At 50.0% G+C, this 20,664-nt stretch overlaps 1 protein-coding gene across 1 annotated transcript; it reads left to right on the top strand.

The window, feature by feature from the left end:
• The first annotated feature begins 1,237 nt into the window (after window positions 1-1,237).
• On the top strand, window positions 1,238-16,382 carry RBM5 (RNA binding motif protein 5). Its single transcript, XM_042019871.1, has 24 exons — window positions 1,238-1,379; window positions 1,483-1,927; window positions 2,130-2,285; window positions 4,247-4,316; window positions 4,802-4,875; window positions 7,186-7,269; window positions 7,688-7,748; window positions 7,907-7,972; window positions 8,120-8,280; window positions 9,343-9,440; window positions 9,931-10,018; window positions 10,244-10,321; window positions 10,412-10,484; window positions 11,004-11,089; window positions 11,408-11,486; window positions 11,746-11,837; window positions 12,379-12,543; window positions 13,015-13,161; window positions 13,240-13,311; window positions 14,058-14,237; window positions 14,440-14,514; window positions 14,930-15,027; window positions 15,114-15,243; window positions 15,759-16,382. Exons 1-24 carry the CDS (start codon window positions 1,363-1,365, stop codon window positions 15,882-15,884), a joined length of 2,721 nt encoding a protein of 906 aa, XP_041875805.1. The 5' UTR covers window positions 1,238-1,362; the 3' UTR covers window positions 15,885-16,382.
• Window positions 16,383-20,664: the final 4,282 nt, after the last annotated feature.

Here is a 20,664-nt window from a genome sequence, read left to right on the forward strand (position 1 = left end):
ACTGCCTGTACAGTCTGTACTGACTGTACTGCCTGCACTGCCTGTGTGCCTGTACTGACTGTACTGCCTGCACTGCCTGCACTGCCTGTACAGTCTGTACTGCCTGTCAGCCTGTACTGACTGTACTGCCTGTGCTGCCTGTGCTGCCTGTAACTCCCTGTACCGACTGTACTGCCTGTCTGCCTGCACTGCTTGTGCTACCTGTGCTGCCTGTTCTGACTGTACTGCCTTCTGCTACTGCCTGCTCTGCCCAGCAGTCCCTGGATGAGGTGTGACCCTGACACCACCCTGCCCTCCAGCCAGCCCCACTCCGCCACTCTCTGAAACTAAGAAAACTGATTTGAAAGTGTTAAAGATGGCACTGTTTTGTGTGTCAAATGTCTTTTCTTGGGTCCCAAGCAAACACTCAGGGCTGAGGGTCAGGCAGGGAGGAGGTCCTGACTGCATCCCTGGCATTTGAACGTGGTTTGAAGGGTTCTCAGCAACGTCTGCCTGCTCCTGCCGGCACCGAGGAGTGTGGGTCCGGGCAGGAGTAGTTGTGCAGGAGTGGAGACTGATGCTGGTGCCATGGGAAGGGGGCAGAGTTGCCCTTTGTGCTGGCAACACAGAGAGGACAATGTTGCTGGGGCCAAAGTCTTGGTGGTTTTGTAGCTCATGGGCTTGGCCACGTGAGCCCAAGCAGTGCAGGTGGGGGTACAGCCCCACGTCCTTCCCTGGGGGCAGAAGCAATTCAGTTTTACTGAGGCAGGTGCTCCCCAAAAGGATGGCAGGCCACCACAGCTATTTAGCTATTGACAGGCTGGAGGAGCTGGGGTTGTTCAGTCTGGAGAAGATAAGACTCCATGGGAAGCTTAGAGCCCCTTCCGGTCCCTAAAGGGGCTCCAAGTCGGCGGAGAGGGACTTTGGATGAGGCACGTAGCGATAGGACAAGGGATAATGGCTTTAAACTGACACCAGTTTTAGATTGGACATAAGGAAGAAATGCCCTGTGGCGAGGCACTGGCACACGTTTCACAGAGCAGTTGCGGCTGCCCCATCCCTGGCAGTGTCCAGGGTCAAGCTGGACGGGGGTCTGAGCATCCCGGTCCCATAAGTGAGGGAGGCAGGACCGCACGTTAACAGCGGCAGCGGGCCCCCGCGCCCCCGAACTACATCTCCCGGCGTGCCCTGCGGCGCGCCGCCGCTGCGCCTGCGCCCCGCTTGGAAGCTTCCAGTCGGCGCGCGAGGTGGCTGCTGGGTAGAAGACGGGCGGTCCCCTCGGCGCCATTTTGTGGCGAGGCAGTGAGAGGGGCTGCGCGGGTGCGCTCGGCGTGTGGTGCCGGACAGTGTTGTGCCGGGTGCCTGCGGATCCTGGGCAGCGGCATGGGCTCGGACAAGCGGTGAGCGGTGGCGGGAGGGCGAGGGGAGACGGGAGGAGGGGGGCAGTGGTGGGGGTTGCGGCGGGCGCTTCACTCTCTGAGCTCGGCCCGCTGTGCCCCGCAGGGTGAGCAGGACGGAGCGGAGCGGCCGCTATGGCTCCATCGTGGAGAGGGAGGACCGCGACGAGCGGGAGTCCCGCAGCCGGCGGAGAGATGACTACAAGCGGTCCAGTGAGGAGCGCCGTGGCGACCGCTATGATGACTATCGCGACTACGATAGTCGAGACTACGACAGCCGAGACTACGACAGCCGTGATAGCCGAGACTGCCGTGACTACGACAGTCGGGACTACGATAGTCGAGACAGCCGGGTCTGCCGAGACTACGACAGTCGCGACAGCCGCGATTGCCGAGACTACGATAGCCGAGATTGCCGCGACTACGACAGCCGGGACAGCCGAGACTACGATTGCCGGGACTACGATAGTCGGGATTGCCGAGACTACGACAGTCGCGATAGCCGAGACTATGATAGAGACTACGACAGCCGCGATTACGATAGCCCCGAGGTGAGCGGGGCGGGCGAGCGGGGTCGGGGGCCGGGGCAGGCACTCCGGGCTCTGCGGGGTGGAGGGCACCGGGAGCGCTGCCCGAGGCCGTGGGGCCCAGCCCCGGGCAGCGGCCGGTGTCCGTGCCGCCGTCCGTTCGTGTGGCACTGTGGGGACGCGCTGCAGGGAATCGCGGTGGCTAATCCTGGGCGCTGGCTTCCAGAGGGAGCGGGAGCGCAGGAACAGCGACAAATCAGAGGACGGATACCATTCCGATGGGGACTACGGAGAGCACGACTACAGGAACGATATTAACGATGAAAAAGAAAGCAAGACCATCATGTTGCGTGGGCTCCCCATCACGGTTACAGAGAACGATGTGAGTAGCCGGGCAGGGCTGTGCCTGCCTTGCCCCCGGGCAGGGCCGTGCCGGAGCGGCTGCTGCCATTTTGTTGAGCGCTGCATCATGGTGGCCCGTCTCCAGCGCCGTCGCGCTGCCATTTTGAGTCCTGAAAGCATTTAAACTCTCAGTGTTAAGTAACAGAGGTCAGTTCAATGTTAACCAGTCCTTTTCAAACGGAACAGGCCATGAATACTCGTTTTTTCACGCGTGTTTGGATGCTTTCCCTAAGAGTGGATTTTAAACTACCTGCTCTTTCCTGCTTTTCTGTATGGGGGGGAGGAGGCAGATTTTTTTTTGCTGCTTCTCCCCCGTTGCTGGGGGAGGGGAGGGGGACAGAGACAATGAGGTGGCACTCACCAGTTTTTCTGGTCTTTATCGAGGCCAGAACTTGTGACCGATGGGGTCACACACAGTCACCGAGCCCCTTAGCCGAGCACAGCCCTGCACAAAGCTGCTTTGTGTGGGCACAGCTGTGGGAGTCAAAATGGCTGCTGCCGAGCTGATAGAGCAAGTATTGACGAGCTTGGTACTTGCTTGTCTAATTTCTTTAATAAAAAGATGTTGAAGCGTTAAAGTTTTTTTTCTTTATGATAATTTTTTAGGGTTTTTTTCTTGCTGGGTTATTTTGGTTACCAAGCTATAAGCCCACAACTGTTACTTGAGGGGTAAAAGCTGAGCTGTCCCAGTTTGTTTTCGGTCAGACTCTGCCTCTGCCGCCGACGTGTTTATGCATTAATTGCTAGCACAGAGAATACTTTTGCACCATTTCTACAATGGATAGTTTTTCCTTTTTTTTTTTTCTTTTGGTCATTTGTTACCCTCCTGATACTGAGGGTTCCTAATCACAATATATTGCTCTAATATTTTCATGAGTGTTTGAAATCAAGTATAGGTTCTTGCATACAAATGAAACAGCCCAGTCAGACATCGCTTAGAACACTTTAGAACAGTTCTTGTTTCTGAGATGGTGATATTGTAGCTCTACAGTTGTGCAATTACTGTAACATAATTTATATGAATGTTTAATTCTGGATGCAGCATGTAGATAATGCATTTTGGAAATTACAGTTGAATTCTTAAGTTAACAGTACTTCTGGTTGTGTACACCATTTACTTTTTTTAATACATTTTTTATAAGATAAATCTACTTTCATTGCTGATATTATTCCCAGTCATCATATAAATGGACAGCTTTAGATAAATTGTGATTCTGCTGAGCAGCCCTGTTGCATGTAATGTAGTTTGAATTCTATGAAAGCTGCTGAAAAACCTTTTGTTTTCTGCTCTAGAATTTAAAAATTGGTTAGTGTTTATTTTTCCTCCATGCCCCTCTGCACAGTGACTTATGTTGCCTGTGCTGCAGCCTAAGCAGCTTTGTTACAGCTCAAGAACTGATGTCTCTTCAGCTTTTTCTTTGATGACATGTTCTTCACAAATCTACTTTATCCTGAAAAACCGATGGGGATCTGTGAGAGGATGAGATTCTTAGCATGAGGCTTAGGTATACATTCATCATGGAGCCTTGCAGTGCAGGCTTCTGGTTTTTCATTGCTAGGAGTGAAGGGTATTTAGACATGCAGGGCGAGGGATACCAGCAGAGTTCTTTTTAAAAACTTGGGGTCATGCACAGTCTTTGCCAAATACTGTCCAGATAATCTCAGAACACTAAGACCATAGGGATTCAGATTCTGGATGATGCACTGTCCTGAGTGAGGATTACAGTTAGTTTAGCGTGTAGCAAAAGATTATGTGGACTTGGATGCTCATCATTTGCTTGTTGGGTTCTCAGTAAACATTTTCTTTGTCCCTGAGATAGTGTTGAAAACACTGTTTTGTGTATCTCTTGCATGGTACTGCAAGGTAGGTTACTTCTGTGACCTCTGTTATTTCCCACCAAGTTATGAAAATTTTAACTGTTGGATCAAAATCTCCTGCAGATTCGCGAGCTTATTGAGTCCTTTGAAGGTCCTCAGCCTGCAGACGTGAGGCTGATGAAAAGAAAGACAGGTGAGAGCTCTTAATCCAGTTTTTGACATCGCCTTCCTCTTCCCCAGCCCAAAAGAGTATCCAGAATTGTCCCCAAACTGCAAGCACATGCAATAAAAAAACCCAAAAAACCTGAAAGGTTTGCCATGGCTAAGGAATGTGGCTTTTTGGAAGACTTAGATAGCTGGTCAACATGTTAAAAGAAGTCTGTCTACAGGGGGTTTTGTTAACAGGTGTTGGTAAGTAATAATAGTATAAACCCATTTAATAGTATGTAGTCTGTTGCATGGTTACCCTTAAACATGGATTCAAATCGAGTGAAATGTAGCCAGTTAAGGCAGCTTGGTTCCTTGCCATGGCAAAATAACGAGCAGATCCCAGCAGTTGACGTCGCATTTGTAAAGCTGCTTTGTCATGAAGTAATGAAGCAGTTGGAGAGAGATTCGCCTGTTTTAAAGGAACTGACTAACACAAGTATCCCGTCTATATCTGAATGCTGTCTCTAGGTGTAAGCCGTGGTTTCGCCTTCGTGGAGTTTTATCACTTTCAAGATGCTACCAGCTGGATGGAAGCCAATCAGGTTGCTTCACTCACCAAGTCTAGATATTCCTGAAAATGGAACAAGTCTGTACAGTTTAACAAAGAAAAAAAAAAAAAGAAAAAATAGAGGTGGAAGGAGTGGTTTGTTCCATAACAGTGATTTAAAAGAATAAAAGCTTTGTATATATTAAAATTTGTAACATACAAGGTAAAACTAGGAGAAAAAGTTCTACTTTAGTAAAAGGTGCCATTGTTTTAAATGACTTGGTTTCCATTTAATTGGCTCACGAAGATTCGGTTAGTAGTTGTTAGAGAATCCTAGCTTATTTCCACTTAACGTTTCATTCTCTGTTGTCAGAGAAAACACCACATCTCTGTGATACATTGGTATTAACCCTGAAAGAGAAGTGTCAGTTCTTGGCACTAATCTGTTACCCTGGTTTAAGGGGGGGAACTGGCTCTTCTAGAGGAAAAAGCATGTTCATTGCAAATAAATTAGGCAGAGCGTGAGTTCTCACATCTGTTAGGCTCTGTATTTTGGCTTTTTTGTTACTATGACTTGATAAGGAGCCAAAATGCAGTAAGAATCCTCTGGTTTGTTTTCCCATGAGATTTTCCTGTAGCACTGCAAACAATTTCACTTGCTTTCGCTACTTTTTTGAGTATTCATAACCTATTTTAACAACAGAACTTAAAAATACTCTCAAAGTGAGCAAATGCATCAAATCATTGACTTTTCTTGCACCTGAATATTTGATGCAGTGGTCCCATGACAGCATAATTGCTGTTTTTCTGCTCTCTTCATGTTACAATAAAGAAATGGCACCATAAGTAGGATTCATGGCAGTTCCAGCAGATGAAATTTGTCATACACCTTGTGCTGGAATAGTGTTTGGTATGTCCCACGCTCTGGGTGATTTCCCCAGCCAGAGAGCAGCTTTCAAATTCTGTTTTCCTGACATGCTGCTCAGTTAGGGCAGGTGGCTGCAGGGGAAAGACTAATATCAAGAAACGAATGCTGAGCATATTTTCAGAAATTGATTGTTTTAATATATACAAAGCTGTACTGATGCATATTATTGAAATATATTCAAATTCACTCCATTAACCAGCCACCTTAGTAGTAGGGAAAACATAGCCTGTCCCCAGCAGCCGGGTTGCTGACTGTTAGATGACAGAATGATGTATTGCAGCTATGCCAGCAGCCTTGTTTCTATGTGTGCACATCCAGTGAGTGCTGGGCCCTCCAACCCTCCCTCCTGCCGGTAGGAGCAATGGCTTTGCCCTATTTAGTTGTGCAGAATGTGAGAGCCTTGTTCATGCTACGTGCTAGATCTGTGTCAGACCCTGTTACCGGAAAAGCCACTGGTCCTGACACTGTGGTACCTCTGCAGAAAGCCAACCTGCCATAAAAATGGTTCTGCCATTGCAGTGTCTGGGGTGTGGCCTCTAATACGCACTTCCTCAGATGTGCTTCCACCTGTTTGACCAAAATATGTTGATAGCCATATTTTGAAAGGTCATTCTGCATACCCACGCTTGGCAAAGCGTGAGGCTAAGAGTCAAGGCTTCTTAATAGCTGTAAATTCCTAACTCCTCTGAAGTCAGAGGACGTGCTGAAAGCATTATGAACTTTTCCTACCCCTGGAGAAGCTTCACGTGCAGTCTAGTTACTCATTTTGGAGAGCTCCTGCCTGAATGAAGAACACAAACCTCTTGTGCAGGCTTCCAATTGAACTGATGCAATAGTCAAATGAAACCACTCTTGAGTTACGTTTCCGTTGATGGCACTTGTAATCCAGCCTTCAAGAAGTCTAAGCAGGGTCCCTTTGGGAGGAATTACTGTATTTTCAAGGGGACACTTCTGAAGTGTGCTTGGAAAAGTAAATTCAAATGCGGTTAAAAAGTGTGGGGTGTTTGGAGTAGGGGATGAAGTGAAGCAGTCACCTAAGGACATGTTTAAAAAGTCGCTCAGTGCTATACCAGAAGTGAATAGAAATGTGGGGGCAAAGAGACTCCTAAAAATGTGTTAATCTGAACGCAGCAGATTAGGACTCTGTCTCCTTCGAGACACTTTCTGGTTCCATGTCAGCGTTTAGTGTTTGCCAGCTTTTTCAACACTCCCTGATTCCGTTTATCTTTGCTCCACATCCCATTCTCTTACTGCCCTCGTCCTCCTCTCTGCAGGATTGGATGGGCAGGGTGTAGGTGGCGGTGGTTGTCCTCCACATCCTCCCCATATGTTGTCCATTTAATTCAGGAGCACTGATTCCTCCGAAGGGTGCTCTGCCATGGGAAAATGGACATGTGTGTCTTGATACAGGAATAATTGAAACCATTTTTTTTGCAGAAAAAGCTGGTGATTCAGGGGAAGCAGATTGCAATGCACTACAGCAACCCAAGGCCTAAATTTGAGGACTGGCTCTGCAACAAGGTACAACACGTGTTTTTATGGGAGAGTTTGTCTTGGCTCTAGAGCTCTCCACTTGCTCAGTCGTTGAAAAAAAGTGACACCTGAATCAAACCTGCTCTTGTTCCCCATAAAGTTAAATTATTCTCCAGCATGTGCTCCCTTTTAGCATTGTGCTTCTTGTAGTAGTCACTGTGCCTGGGATTGTAAGCTTAAGACCACACAGTTAACTAACTTGGGATGACTAGGGAGAAAGTAGCTGGGATGTTCTGAAAAGCAGCTGTGGTGCAAATAAGGGTGGCTTTCAATGTTCTGGATTATTCTGGTGGGTTTAGGTTTGTTGTGTTACTTTGTGTGAATGTCTGGGTTTTTTTGGTATACAGCAAATGCAGCGTTATTAAAATTATCCAAGTTCTTACCAGGCTTCTTTTGTTTGTCACAGTGCTGCCTTTACAACTTCAGAAGGAGGCTAAAATGCTTCCGCTGTGGAGCGGACAAATTCGGTACGTTACCGTGATCTCTCTTAGGTTTGGTTTTGTGGGAAGCTTTCTGGTCTATGTAGGCAGCAGAGTTCTGTGTAGGTTCTAGACTGACTTATGAAATACTGAGCTTTAAGTGAATGAGCCATGTCCTGACTGAAATATTTTCTCTTCTTACAAAGATTCAGAACAGGAGGTACCACCTGGAGCAGCAGAAGCCGTTCAGTCTGTGGATTATTACTGTGATAGTAAGTGATCTTTGACTTATTCTAGAATGTGAAATGTAAACATGGGTACTAAAAATCCTTCCCGTACCTCAGCCTCCCAGCTGAAGGACTTGAAACACTCTGCAAAGCCATGGTGTGCACTGCTAATGTCGTACTTTTTCTCCTCAGCCATCATTCTCCGAAACATTGCTCCTCACACAGTAGTGGAATCCATCATGACTGCCTTGTCTCCGTATGCATCTCTGGCAGTCAATAATATTCGTCTTATCAAAGACAAGCAGACTCAGCAGAACAGAGGCTTTGCATTTGTGCAGCTGTCTTCTGCCATGGTGAGGACCTTACTGGTGTTCTGGAGAGAAACAGCTGGTTAACCTCCTTCTCTCACTGCAGCACTTAGAGCCCTGAGCTGTCTGAAGGACTGGCCCCCTTCAAGGAATGTTGGTGTGGATACAGTGTGTTAAAGCTGATGATAGGTAGCTGCAGTTTGAAAGAACGTGGTGGGATGTTGGAAGCACATTGAAAAGCTATTTTTGTAGCAGAGTGCTGTTCTGGATTGCAGCTTAGCTTTGTGCTTGGATTGCAAAAATAATGGTGTGGGGTTGTACTTTGTTGACAGATTGTAAGATCTGGGGCATACGGTGTGGGAGCAGGTGCATGGAATTAGGCTTCTTCCACCTTGAAAAGAGAGGAGGAGGCAGATGTTGCTCTTCTCAGCAGCATCCAGTGGGAGGGTGCAGGGACAAGAGAAAAATATTCTCAAGGATACATAAGGATGGGACAATAGGCAACAGCCATAAATTGAAATACAGGAGATGGCAGTGAGGTACAATAAAAGCCTCCTAAGGTTCAGGGAGGTCTTATGCTGGCATGGGGTCCCTGAAGGGCAGTGAATTTCTGTTCCTGGAGGTGGATGTGACACTGAGGGATGTGGTGTAGTGGTGGACTTGGCAATGCTGGGTTAACAGTTGGACTCGATGATTTTCAAGATCCTTTCCAGCCTAAATGGTTCCGTGAGTCTGTACACCAGACTCGAGCAGCAGTGTGATTTGTTTGGACCTGCTTTAGTCAGCAGAAAGCAGGTGGTTAGATTAAACCAGGTGCCTGATCTCAGTTTTTGCTGATGTCCTGTTTGGAGTAATTTGGATCTTGATAAAGCTAAGATTTTTGGAACATATTTAATATTTAGTGACCCAGGGAAATGCTCAGTATTTTCACATGGGCTGTTATAGGTCTCACTGTACTCTTCTGCATGCGTGTAATATGAGGAGATGGAGGTGTTTTTACATCTCTAGCTCTTTTCAGTGGCTGTACATGAAAAGGTGGAATTTGGGGAACTTCTGAATCCCCCTCAGTAAACTGCCTTTCATAATAATGAGTATTTTTTGTTGTAGGATGCTTCTCAACTGCTACAGATTTTACAAAGTCTTCAGCCACCGTTAAAAATTGATGGCAAAACAATTGGTGTTGACTTTGCAAAGAGTGCCAGAAAGTGAGTTGTGATAGCAGTCAATTGCACTTTTGGTTTTTGCTTTTTTTTTTATTTACACACCCACCCCTTCCCTTTATATTGGATGGTTTCTTCGTGTCACCCAGACTTGTACTAAGCTGATTCTAACTCCAAAGTTTTGCTTCCCTTAAGTCACTCATGTTGCATGCATCCTGCTCCTCACTGTGTATGAGAAGAGTGAAAGCAGTGTTCCCCACACCCCTGTTTCCAGTCCTCTGAAGATAACACCGTAACTGCTTGTGTGCACAGCACATTTGTTTCCTTGGAGACCTCCTGACTTGTTACTGGCTCTACAACAATGAACCTGAAGTTCCTTTACTTGCCAAGCAGTGTTTTGGCTCGTTCATTACATCACAAATGTTCTGTAACTGCCAAGAAATCCATGTGTGAGGGGCAGACTCCACCTCCTTGCATGGGAGACACTTGAGAAAAAAGCAGTACTTACTCAGGTGCCTGATTTTTGTGATTGCAGAGACCTGCTTCTTCCAGATGGTAACAGAGTCAGCGCCTTCTCTGTGGCAAGCACAGCCATTGCTGCAGCTCAGTGGTCATCCACTCAGGTATGATTTGGAGACTGTTCCTCATAGTCTTGCTTCCCTGAAAATTAAAATGCAGCCCGTGTAATTGCCCTGCTGGCCCCTTGCTTGGTTGAACTGTTTAATCGTAGATCCAGCTATGACACGTCCACTCCACAATCAGTTTGGAGCCTAGGCAGTGGGATGCATTAAATTCTTTAATAAGGTAGTTGAGCTCTCCCTGACAAAAATTACCCTCTTGAATTTCAGCCACAGACTGGAGAGGGCAGCACCCTTGACTACAGCTACCTCCAGTCAGGACAGGATGGATACTCACAGTATGCTCAGGTTAGTAGGAGAGATCGTGCTCTAACCAGTTGTCATAAATTTGGGTATGCAAATTATTCACCTTGTGTTGTCATTCATTTCCCTTTGCAGTATTCCCAGGACTATCAACAGTACTACCAAAATCAAGGAGGAGTGTTGGACACAGACACAGCTACCATATCAGGTAGTGCTTCCTGCATCTGAGAAGCAGTTGTTTGTAATGATAATTTTGCAGTAGTGATAGTATTTTGCCTCAGCCTTTTATGTTATTTTGCTGTGTAAAAGAAGACTTGGTTCATTTTGCTCTCAGGATGTCTGAATTAGTAGAGAACTGTAACACATTTGTTGAAGTGGAACCTCTTGTGCAAGATTAGAGAGAAGCCTCAGTTTCAGACTATTGACAAAGACCTTGAACTTATGAGAGCTGTGTAAGCAGCTCTAGCAAATGTTCAGCACTAACAGCTGTAGAGGACAGGAATTGCTGATTTTGGGAGCAGAATATTGCCTCCTGAAAAGGAAACTACTCCTTGTCTGGGTAGAAGATATCCACTGTGTATATATCTCCTGTTGAACGTTTATTGCCTTGTTTGACTGCTGGAGCTGGAACTAGTAGCTGAAACTATAAACAAAGTAATTTTAGCTCTAGGATGCAGAACTGTTTTACAAATTAGTTGGCTTATGCATTGCTGCTCTCTTTTGGCAGGAGCTCCGGTCACTACCACCACAGCAGCAGTTGTGTCCCAGAGTCCTCAGCTGTATAATCAGCAGACAAACTCACCTGACTCTCCGGTAATTACAGCGCTGATGAGCCCTTGCTTTCAAAGCCTGGGATATGTGGCTTAGCTGTAGCCTTTGCTTTTTAAAGTGGGTGGTACGGCAAAGCTTCTGAGTGTCCATGGGTTAGTCACAGTGCTTGTGCTCATAAGTCACCTGCCGTTTCTTCTCTGTGCTGGTTTTGTTCCTTGCTAAAGGTGAGTGCCAAGCATGCTGGTGAGGAGGAGTTAGCTGTCGTACGCGTGGGGTGCGCTGCTCACGCCTTGGCTCGCTGTCCTTGTTTTCTTGGTGACAGATTTTCTAATTGAGGTTTGTGGTTTGGGTTTTTTTCAGACACAATCAGCACCACCTACCACTAGCACTCAGGCACAGGCGGCTCCTCCGACTGGCGTGGTGCCTGGAACCAAGTACGGTAAGTGCTCGGGAGCTGCTCTTGGGGACAGGTTTCTGTCACTGTAGCAAGAGAGACTCGGCTTTGGCCAAGTGCTCCATGACCGTGTCATGGTGAAGCTGCTCCTGGAGAGTGTTGGCTGCACGGGTGATTAAGAGCCCTTTACAGACGTGTCTGCCGTCGTGGCTGCTATAATCTCCGAATTTTACCTGAAATGTAGAAAGATACCTGTCTGAATTCGTCTGGAACGACCATGTCCCACACTTTAATTTTTTTACAGCTGTCCCTGATACTTCCACCTACCAATATGATGAATCTTCAGGATATTATTATGATCCTATAACAGGGCTCTACTATGATCCTAATTCCCAGGTAAACACAAGTTCTTCCCACATGTCTTAACTGTTAAGGTCCATTAGTTCCTTATCTCTCATCATACGAGTGACATTTGAAGTGCACGACATACCAAATGTTGCAGATAACTCAGCGCTGTGTGTAGGGCTGGGACTTGATTTCCCTCTGGTATAGCCCTGCATTTTTCTCTCCTTTTCCTTAATTTTCCTCCACGTTTGGCCCATATAGGATTAGCACTTGTCACAGCCACTGTAACTGAGCTATTTCGTTGCGGAGTGCCCAGCAAAGTGCACCCAGCTCTGGGCTCTGGTGGGTCGTCTCTTGGGAGAAGCAAAAGATGCTCCATAGTGCTGTTGGGCAGAACTGCCTGTGTGTGGGGACAGAGGCTTCAGCCACTTTCTGCCTTTTGACTCCTCTGTGGAGTCTGCAAAACTTGTTTGGACTCTACAAAACGCCTTCCCGTGTGGTGCAGTAGTGTGAATCAGCTTGCTTGGGTTCTCCCGTGGACACTGAGCTCCTGTGAGGTGTTTAACTGTCTGCCTATCCTTCCCTCTGGCAGTATTACTACAATGCCTTAACCCAGCAGTACCTGTACTGGGATGGCGAAAAGGAGACCTACATGCCTGCAGCAGAAGGCGTCACGTACCAACAGACGGCTACCACAACCACCACCAAAGAAGTGAAAGAGAAGAAAGAGAAGCCTAAAAGTAAAACAGCCCAACAGGTAACAGAATGGGATCATAACTGGGATAAAGTCTTCTCTGTGGAATGGGATAGTATTTCTCCTTTTTCATGACAAAGGAAATCCTAGGTTATTCAGTGGGGGTGCATGCGTTCAGTTTGCAGGCATTGCGGGGGGCTGAGGAGAGGTGGAGTTGGCAAGGCTGCAGTGCAGAAATAAGCTCTGCATAGGAGGAGTGCTTATGGAATCCTGCCAGGATCAGTGGGAGTATAACTGAGCCGTCACTTAGAGGATTAGCTTGATAAGAAGGGTTTGTACAGTAAAAGCAGCAAGCTGCGTTATCTTTGAACACCGTATACAGGGAAACAGCTGCACTACATCCAGTGTCCCGTGGTTTAAAAATAAAAGGTAGTGGGTTGACTTGTTCTGAAGCTGCATGTGAGATTGAGTACATGTCATAAGAGATTGATAGCTTTGAGAGGAGCTGTGTGAGCAAACCACTCTGCATTTCAGATTGCTAAAGACATGGAGCGCTGGGCAAAGAGTTTGAACAAGCAGAAAGAGAACTTCAAGAATAGCTTCCAGCCACTGAGTACCAGGGAGGAGGAGCGGAAGGAGTCAGCAGCTGCAGATGCAGGCTTTGCCCTCTTTGAGAAAAAGGTGAAGGTGCTGGCAGTGGTGTGAGGTGGGGGGTCGTGTGACAGAGCTCCCTGCTCACGGCATTCTTGTCTCATCCAGGGAGCTCTGTCTGAGCGACAGCAGATCCTGCCAGAGGTGTTGAAAAACGGGGATGATGAAAATCCACTAAAGGTGAGTATGGTAGAGGAGCTCCAGCCAGTACTTGCTTTCCAACTTGGATTCCCGTGGTATCACCTGTAAAAAGTGGTGCTGGTGGTTGCAGTGGTGTGGTACAAGTGCAGTAGGCTGGGTGACTCAGATACACAGAGGACAGCTGTGATTCTTCCTAGCCTCAAGCTCAGTTTGGGTTTTGAGGTTTCTACATAGGCTGTACTTAAAAGTATTGTTTGGCTAGTGGGAGCTGTCTTGCAGCCACTGTGGTATGTATTTCTTTTGAGTTGCAGTGCTGTTGAAGTGTGGGCCCAGTACTTAATAGAACAAGGACCCTTGCAACAGAGGTGGCAGAGAAGGCTGAAATACTGAACTCCTTTGTTTTAGTCTTCACTGCCAAGGCCAGCCGTTAGGAATCCCTGACCCTGGGGAACATGAGTAAAAGAAGTGGTACTGTGAGGGTGACTGAGCACTGGAAAGGTTTCCTAGAGAGGCTGTGGAGTCTCCTTCCCTGGAGATACTCAGAGGTCATCATGACACAGTCCTGAGCAGTATGTGCTAGTGGGGGACCCTGTTTAAGCAGGGAGGTTGGACTGGATGACCTGCTGTGGTCCCATCCACCCTCAAGTATTCTGTGATTTCATCCTTAGTAGTGGGAGCATGCTGTTCCTCCTGTGACACACATCTGCAGCCTGTGTTCCCTCTTTGTGCTCTCTGAACTGTGGTGGCACTGTTGCAGTCCCCTTCATGCTGTCTTGCCTTTTCAGCGCGGCCTTGTGGCTGCCTACAGTGGTGACAGCGATAACGATGAGGACTTACTGGAAAGAATGGAGAATGAGGAGGAGAAGCTGACTGACTGGAAGAAGATGGCTTGTCTGCTGTGTAGAAGGCAGTTCCCAAACAAAGATGCTCTTATTCGACACCAACAGCTGTCTGATTTGCACAAGGTAGTTACACTGTGTGGTGAGGAAAATACTTGGTTGTCATAATTCAGTGCGTAAAGCAAAGCCACGAGGCATGTTGCTGTATGGAAAACTATTTCTCTTAAAGTGAAAATCTGCAAGTGAATTGTTGCTCTCCCAAAAGTCAGCTACTTAAGAAGAGCTGTTGTGCATTTCATGTTAAAGGGAATCTTTCTCCTTGTTTCAGCAAAACATGGATATCTATAGGAGATCAAAGCTTTCTGAGCAGGAACTTGAAGCCTTGGAGCTGCGTGAGAGAGAGGTCAGTGTTGAGATTGAGCAGATGAGTAGCTAATGGAAAACCTGCACAGGTGATCTGTTGAGCCCTCCTTATCCCGACGCACGTCACTTGAGATAATCCTAGTAAGCCAACCGCTTTTCCAGTCAAGGTTCAGAGCTGCCGTGTTACATGGAGGGAAGTGTCCCATATCCCACAGCTATGGCTTAACAGGGAAGGCTCATTCCATCTCTAGCTCAGGGCTGCCACTAGAAACCTGCGAGTCTCTTCCTGCCCCAGTGCTGGTTCAGATGGTGCTCCAGGGACTTGGGTCTGCGGCTCTGCTCTTGGTGGTGTTAGTATTAGTGGGCTGCAGTCTACAGCGTTTATCTGACTCCCATAGCTCAAAGATGAACAAAAGCGTCTTGAAATCCATGCTAACTGTAGTTGCTTTGTGCAGATGAAATACAGAGACAGAGCAGCTGAGAGGCGGGAAAAGTACGGCATCCCTGAGCCCCCGGAGCCCAAGCGCAAGAAGGTCTACGATGCAGGCACAGTGTACGTATCTGAAAGCTCCTCAGCAGCTGCCTCAATGCACCGTGAGCAGTGTGGGTAACTTGTTAACTCACCTCTTCTTCCCACAGCAATTACGAGCAGCCCACCAAAGATGGCCTTGACAACAGTAATATAGGGAACAAGATGCTGCAGGCCATGGGCTGGAGGGAAGGTTCAGGCTTGGGAAGAAAATGCCAGGGCATCACAGCACCCATTGAGGTAAGTGAAGAGGAGTTGTCTCCTTGAGGAGATTTGGTGCCTTTGTTTTTTTTGTTTTTAACCACAAGCACTTGCTGCTGAAGAGCTCTGAAGGAATAAACTGCCAGCCACAGCAAAGCTGCCTCTGTTTATGTTGGCTCCTGCTCATGTTTGTCCCATCGGATGCTGAAGCAGAGGCAGGGCCATGCCTTCCTCCCTTTGGTACTTGACTGCTGAGGTGCTGTGGCCCCAGTCCCTTAGGGGTGGCTGCCCTCCCTCCAGTCACTGCGTTTCCTGGCTTTGCCTGTGCTCCAGGTTGTGCTCTGCAGTCAAAGTGGGGTCAGAGTAGAGTGAAGCCAGTGAGGGTGTGGTGTTAGGTATACTCCAGCCTCTTGCTGTCTGCGGTGGTATTTATGGCTGTAGGGATCCCCAGGGAAGCTTGGGAAACTGGCTGGATTGATGGGATTTCTGGTTGTGCCATCATGGTGGTCTGGCCACTCGCTGCAGAGCTGAAGTGTGTCTCTCTTCCCTTGCAGGCCCAAGTACGAATGAGAGGAGCTGGCTTGGGAGCCAAGGGCAGCTCCTACGGTGTCTCCACAGCAGATTCGTACAAAGATGCGGTGCGGAAAGCCATGTTCGCTCGCTTCACGGAGATGGAGTAACCCCTCTGGCCTGCAAAGCACTTCGTTGTTAGCAAGAACTGACTGTTAAACTCGGTAGCCTTGGTGACCTGGCTGTATCCTGGTTTTGGTTTAGAGTTGACCATTTTCATTCCCTTGGACATTGTTCCCTGCTCAGCATGTAACAAACACTTCCATGAGCAGATTGTTTGAACTGACCCAACTTCATGCTGGAGAGCTCCTGGTTTCGACCAAAGGGGGATGGCTGATCTTTGTATGGTCGTGTATATAGTGTAATGTATTCTGTGTTTTAGCCTGTTGTCCAGGTGCTGCTCCTGCCCTCTGGAGCAGCAGCAGGACCTGTTAGCTGTGCTTTCAAACTGTCTCTGCTCTCCTTTTGTTGTATTGTCTGTCTGGGTTTTTTTGAGAATTTTCCTGTACATTTTGTATGATACATCTTTGTATAGACTTTTTGAAGACTTTGATTCTAGTTGCCAATTTGGCTCATTTCCAAATGAAATACATCCAAAAATTACCCTATTTCTGTTTCTCGGTGGGTGAATGAAGAATTAAGTTGCCAGTGCTACTTGTCCTTTCTGTCATTCTGCTTCTTCCTTGATGAGACTTCATCCTGGAGTCTCTGTTCTGTGCAGCTCTTCACTCGCCTCCCTCCTTTCATCTCTGTGCTGTGCGTTGTTCTCAGCATCTTTCTCACAGCTCCAGTGTGGATGGTGGCTGGTGGAGCATCAGATCTCTCTGTGGCCCTTCTTGCTGTAGGAGCAGGAGAGTCTGTGCTTGCCCAGGCCCCCCTGGGTGTTAGGTGCTGGTCCTGTGGTGGGCAGGGGGCTGGCAGGGAGTGGGGTGACGTGTGGCACCTCTGGGAAGGTTTGTGTGCTCCACCTTGGCTTCTGGCACACCTGGATGCTGTGGGGGGCTGTGACCAGCTGGGTGAGGGGAGGACGGGGTTCACCAGAGGTGTCTGCAGCTGTCCTGTTGCTGCCTTTCTGTTCCTCTGCCTGTGCTGTGCCTTGTTCACATTCCTCTTCCCAAGAGCCAAGATGAGCAGAGTGGGTCTCAGCCCTGAGCTCTGCCTTTGCTGATGCTGTTGGCTGTGGGTCTTGCTCAGCTTCCACACAAAGCTGAGCCAGCAGTGGGCTTTCCTACTGTCCAGGTGGGCATAGGAAGGGGTAGAATGAAGCAGGGCAGCTTCACCACTCGTGCTTGGGGCAGAGTCCTTCTGGGGGTCAAGGCCAGCGCCCTGTGGCTGCTTTTTGGAGTGGGTGGATCCTGCTTTGCAGGCTGCTGCAGCTGTACTTGTGTCCCTATTGCACGGTCAGGCCCCTGCCTGTTTTTTTTAGGGGTGCCTGGCTTGGGGTTAGCCACGGTGGGGAATCCCCCCCACCTCTGCCTCAGGACCGGGGCTGCAGGGCTTGGGGTCCCTGCTGGAGTCCCCGGGCCGTTCCACCAGGTGGCAGGCGTGGCCCGGCTGTGACAGCTTGTGGAATATTTCATCTATGCAGGACTGCCGAGCGTCGCCGGGGCCCCAGGGCTTCATCCTAGCGTGTGACATTCCCTCTTCGGCTCCACAGAGGAAGCCGAGTGGCTTGAAACAACCTAGAAGTGCTAGCTCCCTGCCGCAGCTTCCCCCGAGGGTGATGGCAGAGAAGGCAGGCCTGGTGCACTGCGACAGTGCCCCGTGTGCCTGCGGCAGCCTCCCCCCACTCCCCTCCCGTGTGTCCCGGCTGGCGACACAGCGAAGTGCTTTGCTGCTCTGGGCTGTAAATGGGGGGTCTGTTTCCCAGCAGGTGGGTTCGAGGGATCGATAAAGTGCATTTGTGTAGCTCAGCTTCTTCCCAGCCCAATCGATCCCTGTCCCAGTGCATCCTCCTGATGAGGGGTGATGCTGCGGGCACGGGGGGAGGGCCTGCAGTGGGCACAGCACGGTGGTCTGTCAGGTTCGCTCTCTCCTTGCTGCAGCAAAATGCTGCCCCAGTGCCAAGAGCTGAGCCAGCCCCACCTGGTACCTCCTGCAGAGCAGTTGCAGTGGGGAGCCAGCAGCATTCCATGGGGGCACAGGGAGCTGCTTGTGGGGATAACTGCTAGAATGGGGCGCCCAAAGCAGGGTCCTGTGCTGGGGCAAGGCTTTAATGGGGTCCTGGGCTTGCAGCCACCCCCTTTTGGTTAGATGGGTTAAAGCCCCCCTTCCTGGGTTAAGGCACTGCTGCTGGGTGCCCAGGGAACAGGAGAAGCTGGGGGGGTTGCATGCAGCTCCACCACTTCCAGGCATGCCCCCGAACCCCATGCCAAGCGCTGGAGCGGGGCATGGAGGCACCGCTGCCTGCCAGCACCCGCGCCTCCAATTTAGGCAGCACAGCGCGGCTGTTCGTGACTGAATGCACCATGGCCCACAGCCTTCAGAGGGACGTGGTGTCCCTGCTTCCCCGGGGACCGACCTCTGTGGGGGCGGGAGGAGAAGCCGTGGGATGGGGCCAGCCCCAGAAGTGTGCAGTGACGAGGCAGGATCCCCCTCGGAGCAAGGGGGGGAGCTGCCTTGGGCATGGCTTGCAGGGCTGCCAGTGCGCCAATCCCTCTGCAGCTGAGCCTGAGCCTGAGCCTGATGCAAGGTGCCCCAAAAAGGTGCCAGGCTGCAGTCAAAGTGCTGGGGGGCTGAAGCTGGTCCCACCAGGAATGCAGAAGGACACAGAACCCTGGAGACAGGCTTGTGTAGCTGGGCAGTGCAGGAGGAGGTGCAGAGCAGTCTCTGGATGGGCAGAGCTTCGCTGCACTCCTATGCTTTTGTTTCCCTATCGCTGAACAGCCACAAGGTTTCTCTGTGGCTGACAATGGAAAAGTAAAGACACTAAGCCCCAGAGCACGTGGAGACCCCAGGCTAGGGGTAAAGGGGGGATCCCCAGAGGGACCCTGTGCCCTTTGCCATGGGCAATAGGTACATGAGAGCAGGACTTCAGCCAGGGGCTCCTTCTAGGCACAGGGCAACTGCAGGATGACTTCTAGGGCCTTGGCTCCTACAGGGTTGCAGCTCCCTCCAGCACCTACAATATGCAGAATCTAAGGCCCCTGTTGCTGTAGTTTTAAAGTTTGGGATTTTTCTGGCTGGCTTTCAGCATTATTAATATTAAAACTCCCAAGCCTGCTATGCCCTGGCTTTGGAGAATTGTGAGCTCCTGCTTGCTAATTTGAGGCGAGGAAACCAGCCAAATCATCAGTGTGAACAGCTTTCCTCCTGAGTATTCCTTAATTGCTGGAGTTACCAACCCATGACAGAGCTCGGCATTCTGCATGGCTAGCCCCAGGCCTGCCTTGCTCTCTTGCACGGTCACTGAAATGCCGCTGGCAGGTAGGAACACATCCTTGTGCCACTGGTTGGGGCTGCCAGGGGCCCCAGGACTCTGTGTGGAGTGGGTTGGCCTTCCTGCATTCCCCCTGCCAAAAAGCCTCCCATGCCCAGCAGGACAGGCGTGGAGAGAACTGTGACTTGGGACCACCTTGGCTGTGCACATGCTGAGTGCTGGCCAAAGCCAGGCACCCACAGCTCCACGGCGTTTGGATCCTGATGCCAAAAGAGGATCTGAAGTGGGAGGTGGTGTTTGCTGCCATGAGAGAGCCTGGGGCGGGGGGCACAGGTAACGTGTGTGAGGTTATGCACCTGTGTGTACTCATGCTCCCTCCTGTGCCATTCCCCACTGCCACTGGGGATTAACAAGGCTGCTTCCCCTTCTCTTCCCCACCATCTTGGTCCATCCTCTCCTGATCTACTTAATCTGTCCTAACTGGAATTGCCCTGGAACAGCTGTCCTTATTTTACCCAACTGCCCCACAGCCACGTGGCTCTGGCTTCAGCCATGGGGCTGTGGTGGGAGAATGGGCAGGGCACGGGTGCAGCATCCTGCCAGCACACCATGGGTACTGCTGTGGCACCCTGGCAGCATGGCTGTTTGGGATGCTCAAAGAGCAGGAAGAGGACAGCTGAGGGGAAGGGTTTTGGCACCTTGCTCCAGGCACTCAGTTATACCAGCACCCTCTCCTGCCCCTTGGCACGGAACCCCTGTGGCCCTGGACCAGTGGCCATGTCATCCTGGACATCCTTCCTCCCCAGCCCCACAGTACCAGGGTGGGTGAGGAAGGGGAGGTGTGTCCCTTACCCCGTGGCTGCTCTACTTAGATGCTGCTTTGACTGAGAGCACGATTCTGGCTTGGGAACTGCATGGTCCAGGTTTCTCTGCTGGGGCAGAAAAAAAAGATGGTTTTAATTGACTCGCCATCTGCAGCAACGTGGACACAATTTGCAGCCCTGGAGGATGGAGTGGGGGGGGGCTCTGTTGTTGTTGGAAGAAAACAAAAACAGATGGGGGCTGGGATCCTGGGGCCTGGGACCTGTGGCTACATCCAGCATGCTCACACTCTCCTGGGCCCTTGGGCATCTTCCAACGCCAGGCTCTCCCAGGGGAGATGCTCCAGCCTTGCAGAAATGCTGGAACAGGCAGATTTGGAGGGTAAAGAAACGGTTTTCCCAGCAGAGACTCTTCCCTGCCTCCGGCAGTGAGCCGTCGATCACCAGCTAGGCAGCCCCGCGCTGGGCTGGAGGCTGCGCAGAGCCCGGGGCAGTGGAGCCAAGCCCGGGGGGGAGAGGACGAGGGGGTTGGGCGGTGGGACCGAGGGGCTGGGGGCAGGCCAGTGTCAGCCTTGCTGCAGGCAGGGCCCTGGGGTTCCAGGGAGTGAGCCAGAGCCTGGCGATGGGGAAAACCTGAGCCCCCGTGGGGCATCCACAGGCCCCTGGCCCCACAGAACCCGGCGGGGTGAG

Source organism: Corvus kubaryi, unplaced genomic scaffold, assembly GCF_017639235.1.
Source record: "Corvus kubaryi isolate FWS band 111438036 unplaced genomic scaffold, C.kubaryi_AGA036_p1.0 124, whole genome shotgun sequence".
Lineage (NCBI taxonomy): Eukaryota > Metazoa > Chordata > Aves > Passeriformes > Corvidae > Corvus > Corvus kubaryi.

Excerpts from the sequence above, each read along its gene's own strand:
- RBM5 (XM_042019871.1), top strand. Across the intron at positions 8,281-9,342 it reads TGCAGCTGTCTTCTGCCATG|GATGCTTCTCAACTGCTACA; the intron begins GTGAGGACCTTA and ends TTTTTGTTGTAG. Across the intron at positions 9,441-9,930 it reads TTTGCAAAGAGTGCCAGAAA|AGACCTGCTTCTTCCAGATG; the intron begins GTGAGTTGTGAT and ends TTGTGATTGCAG.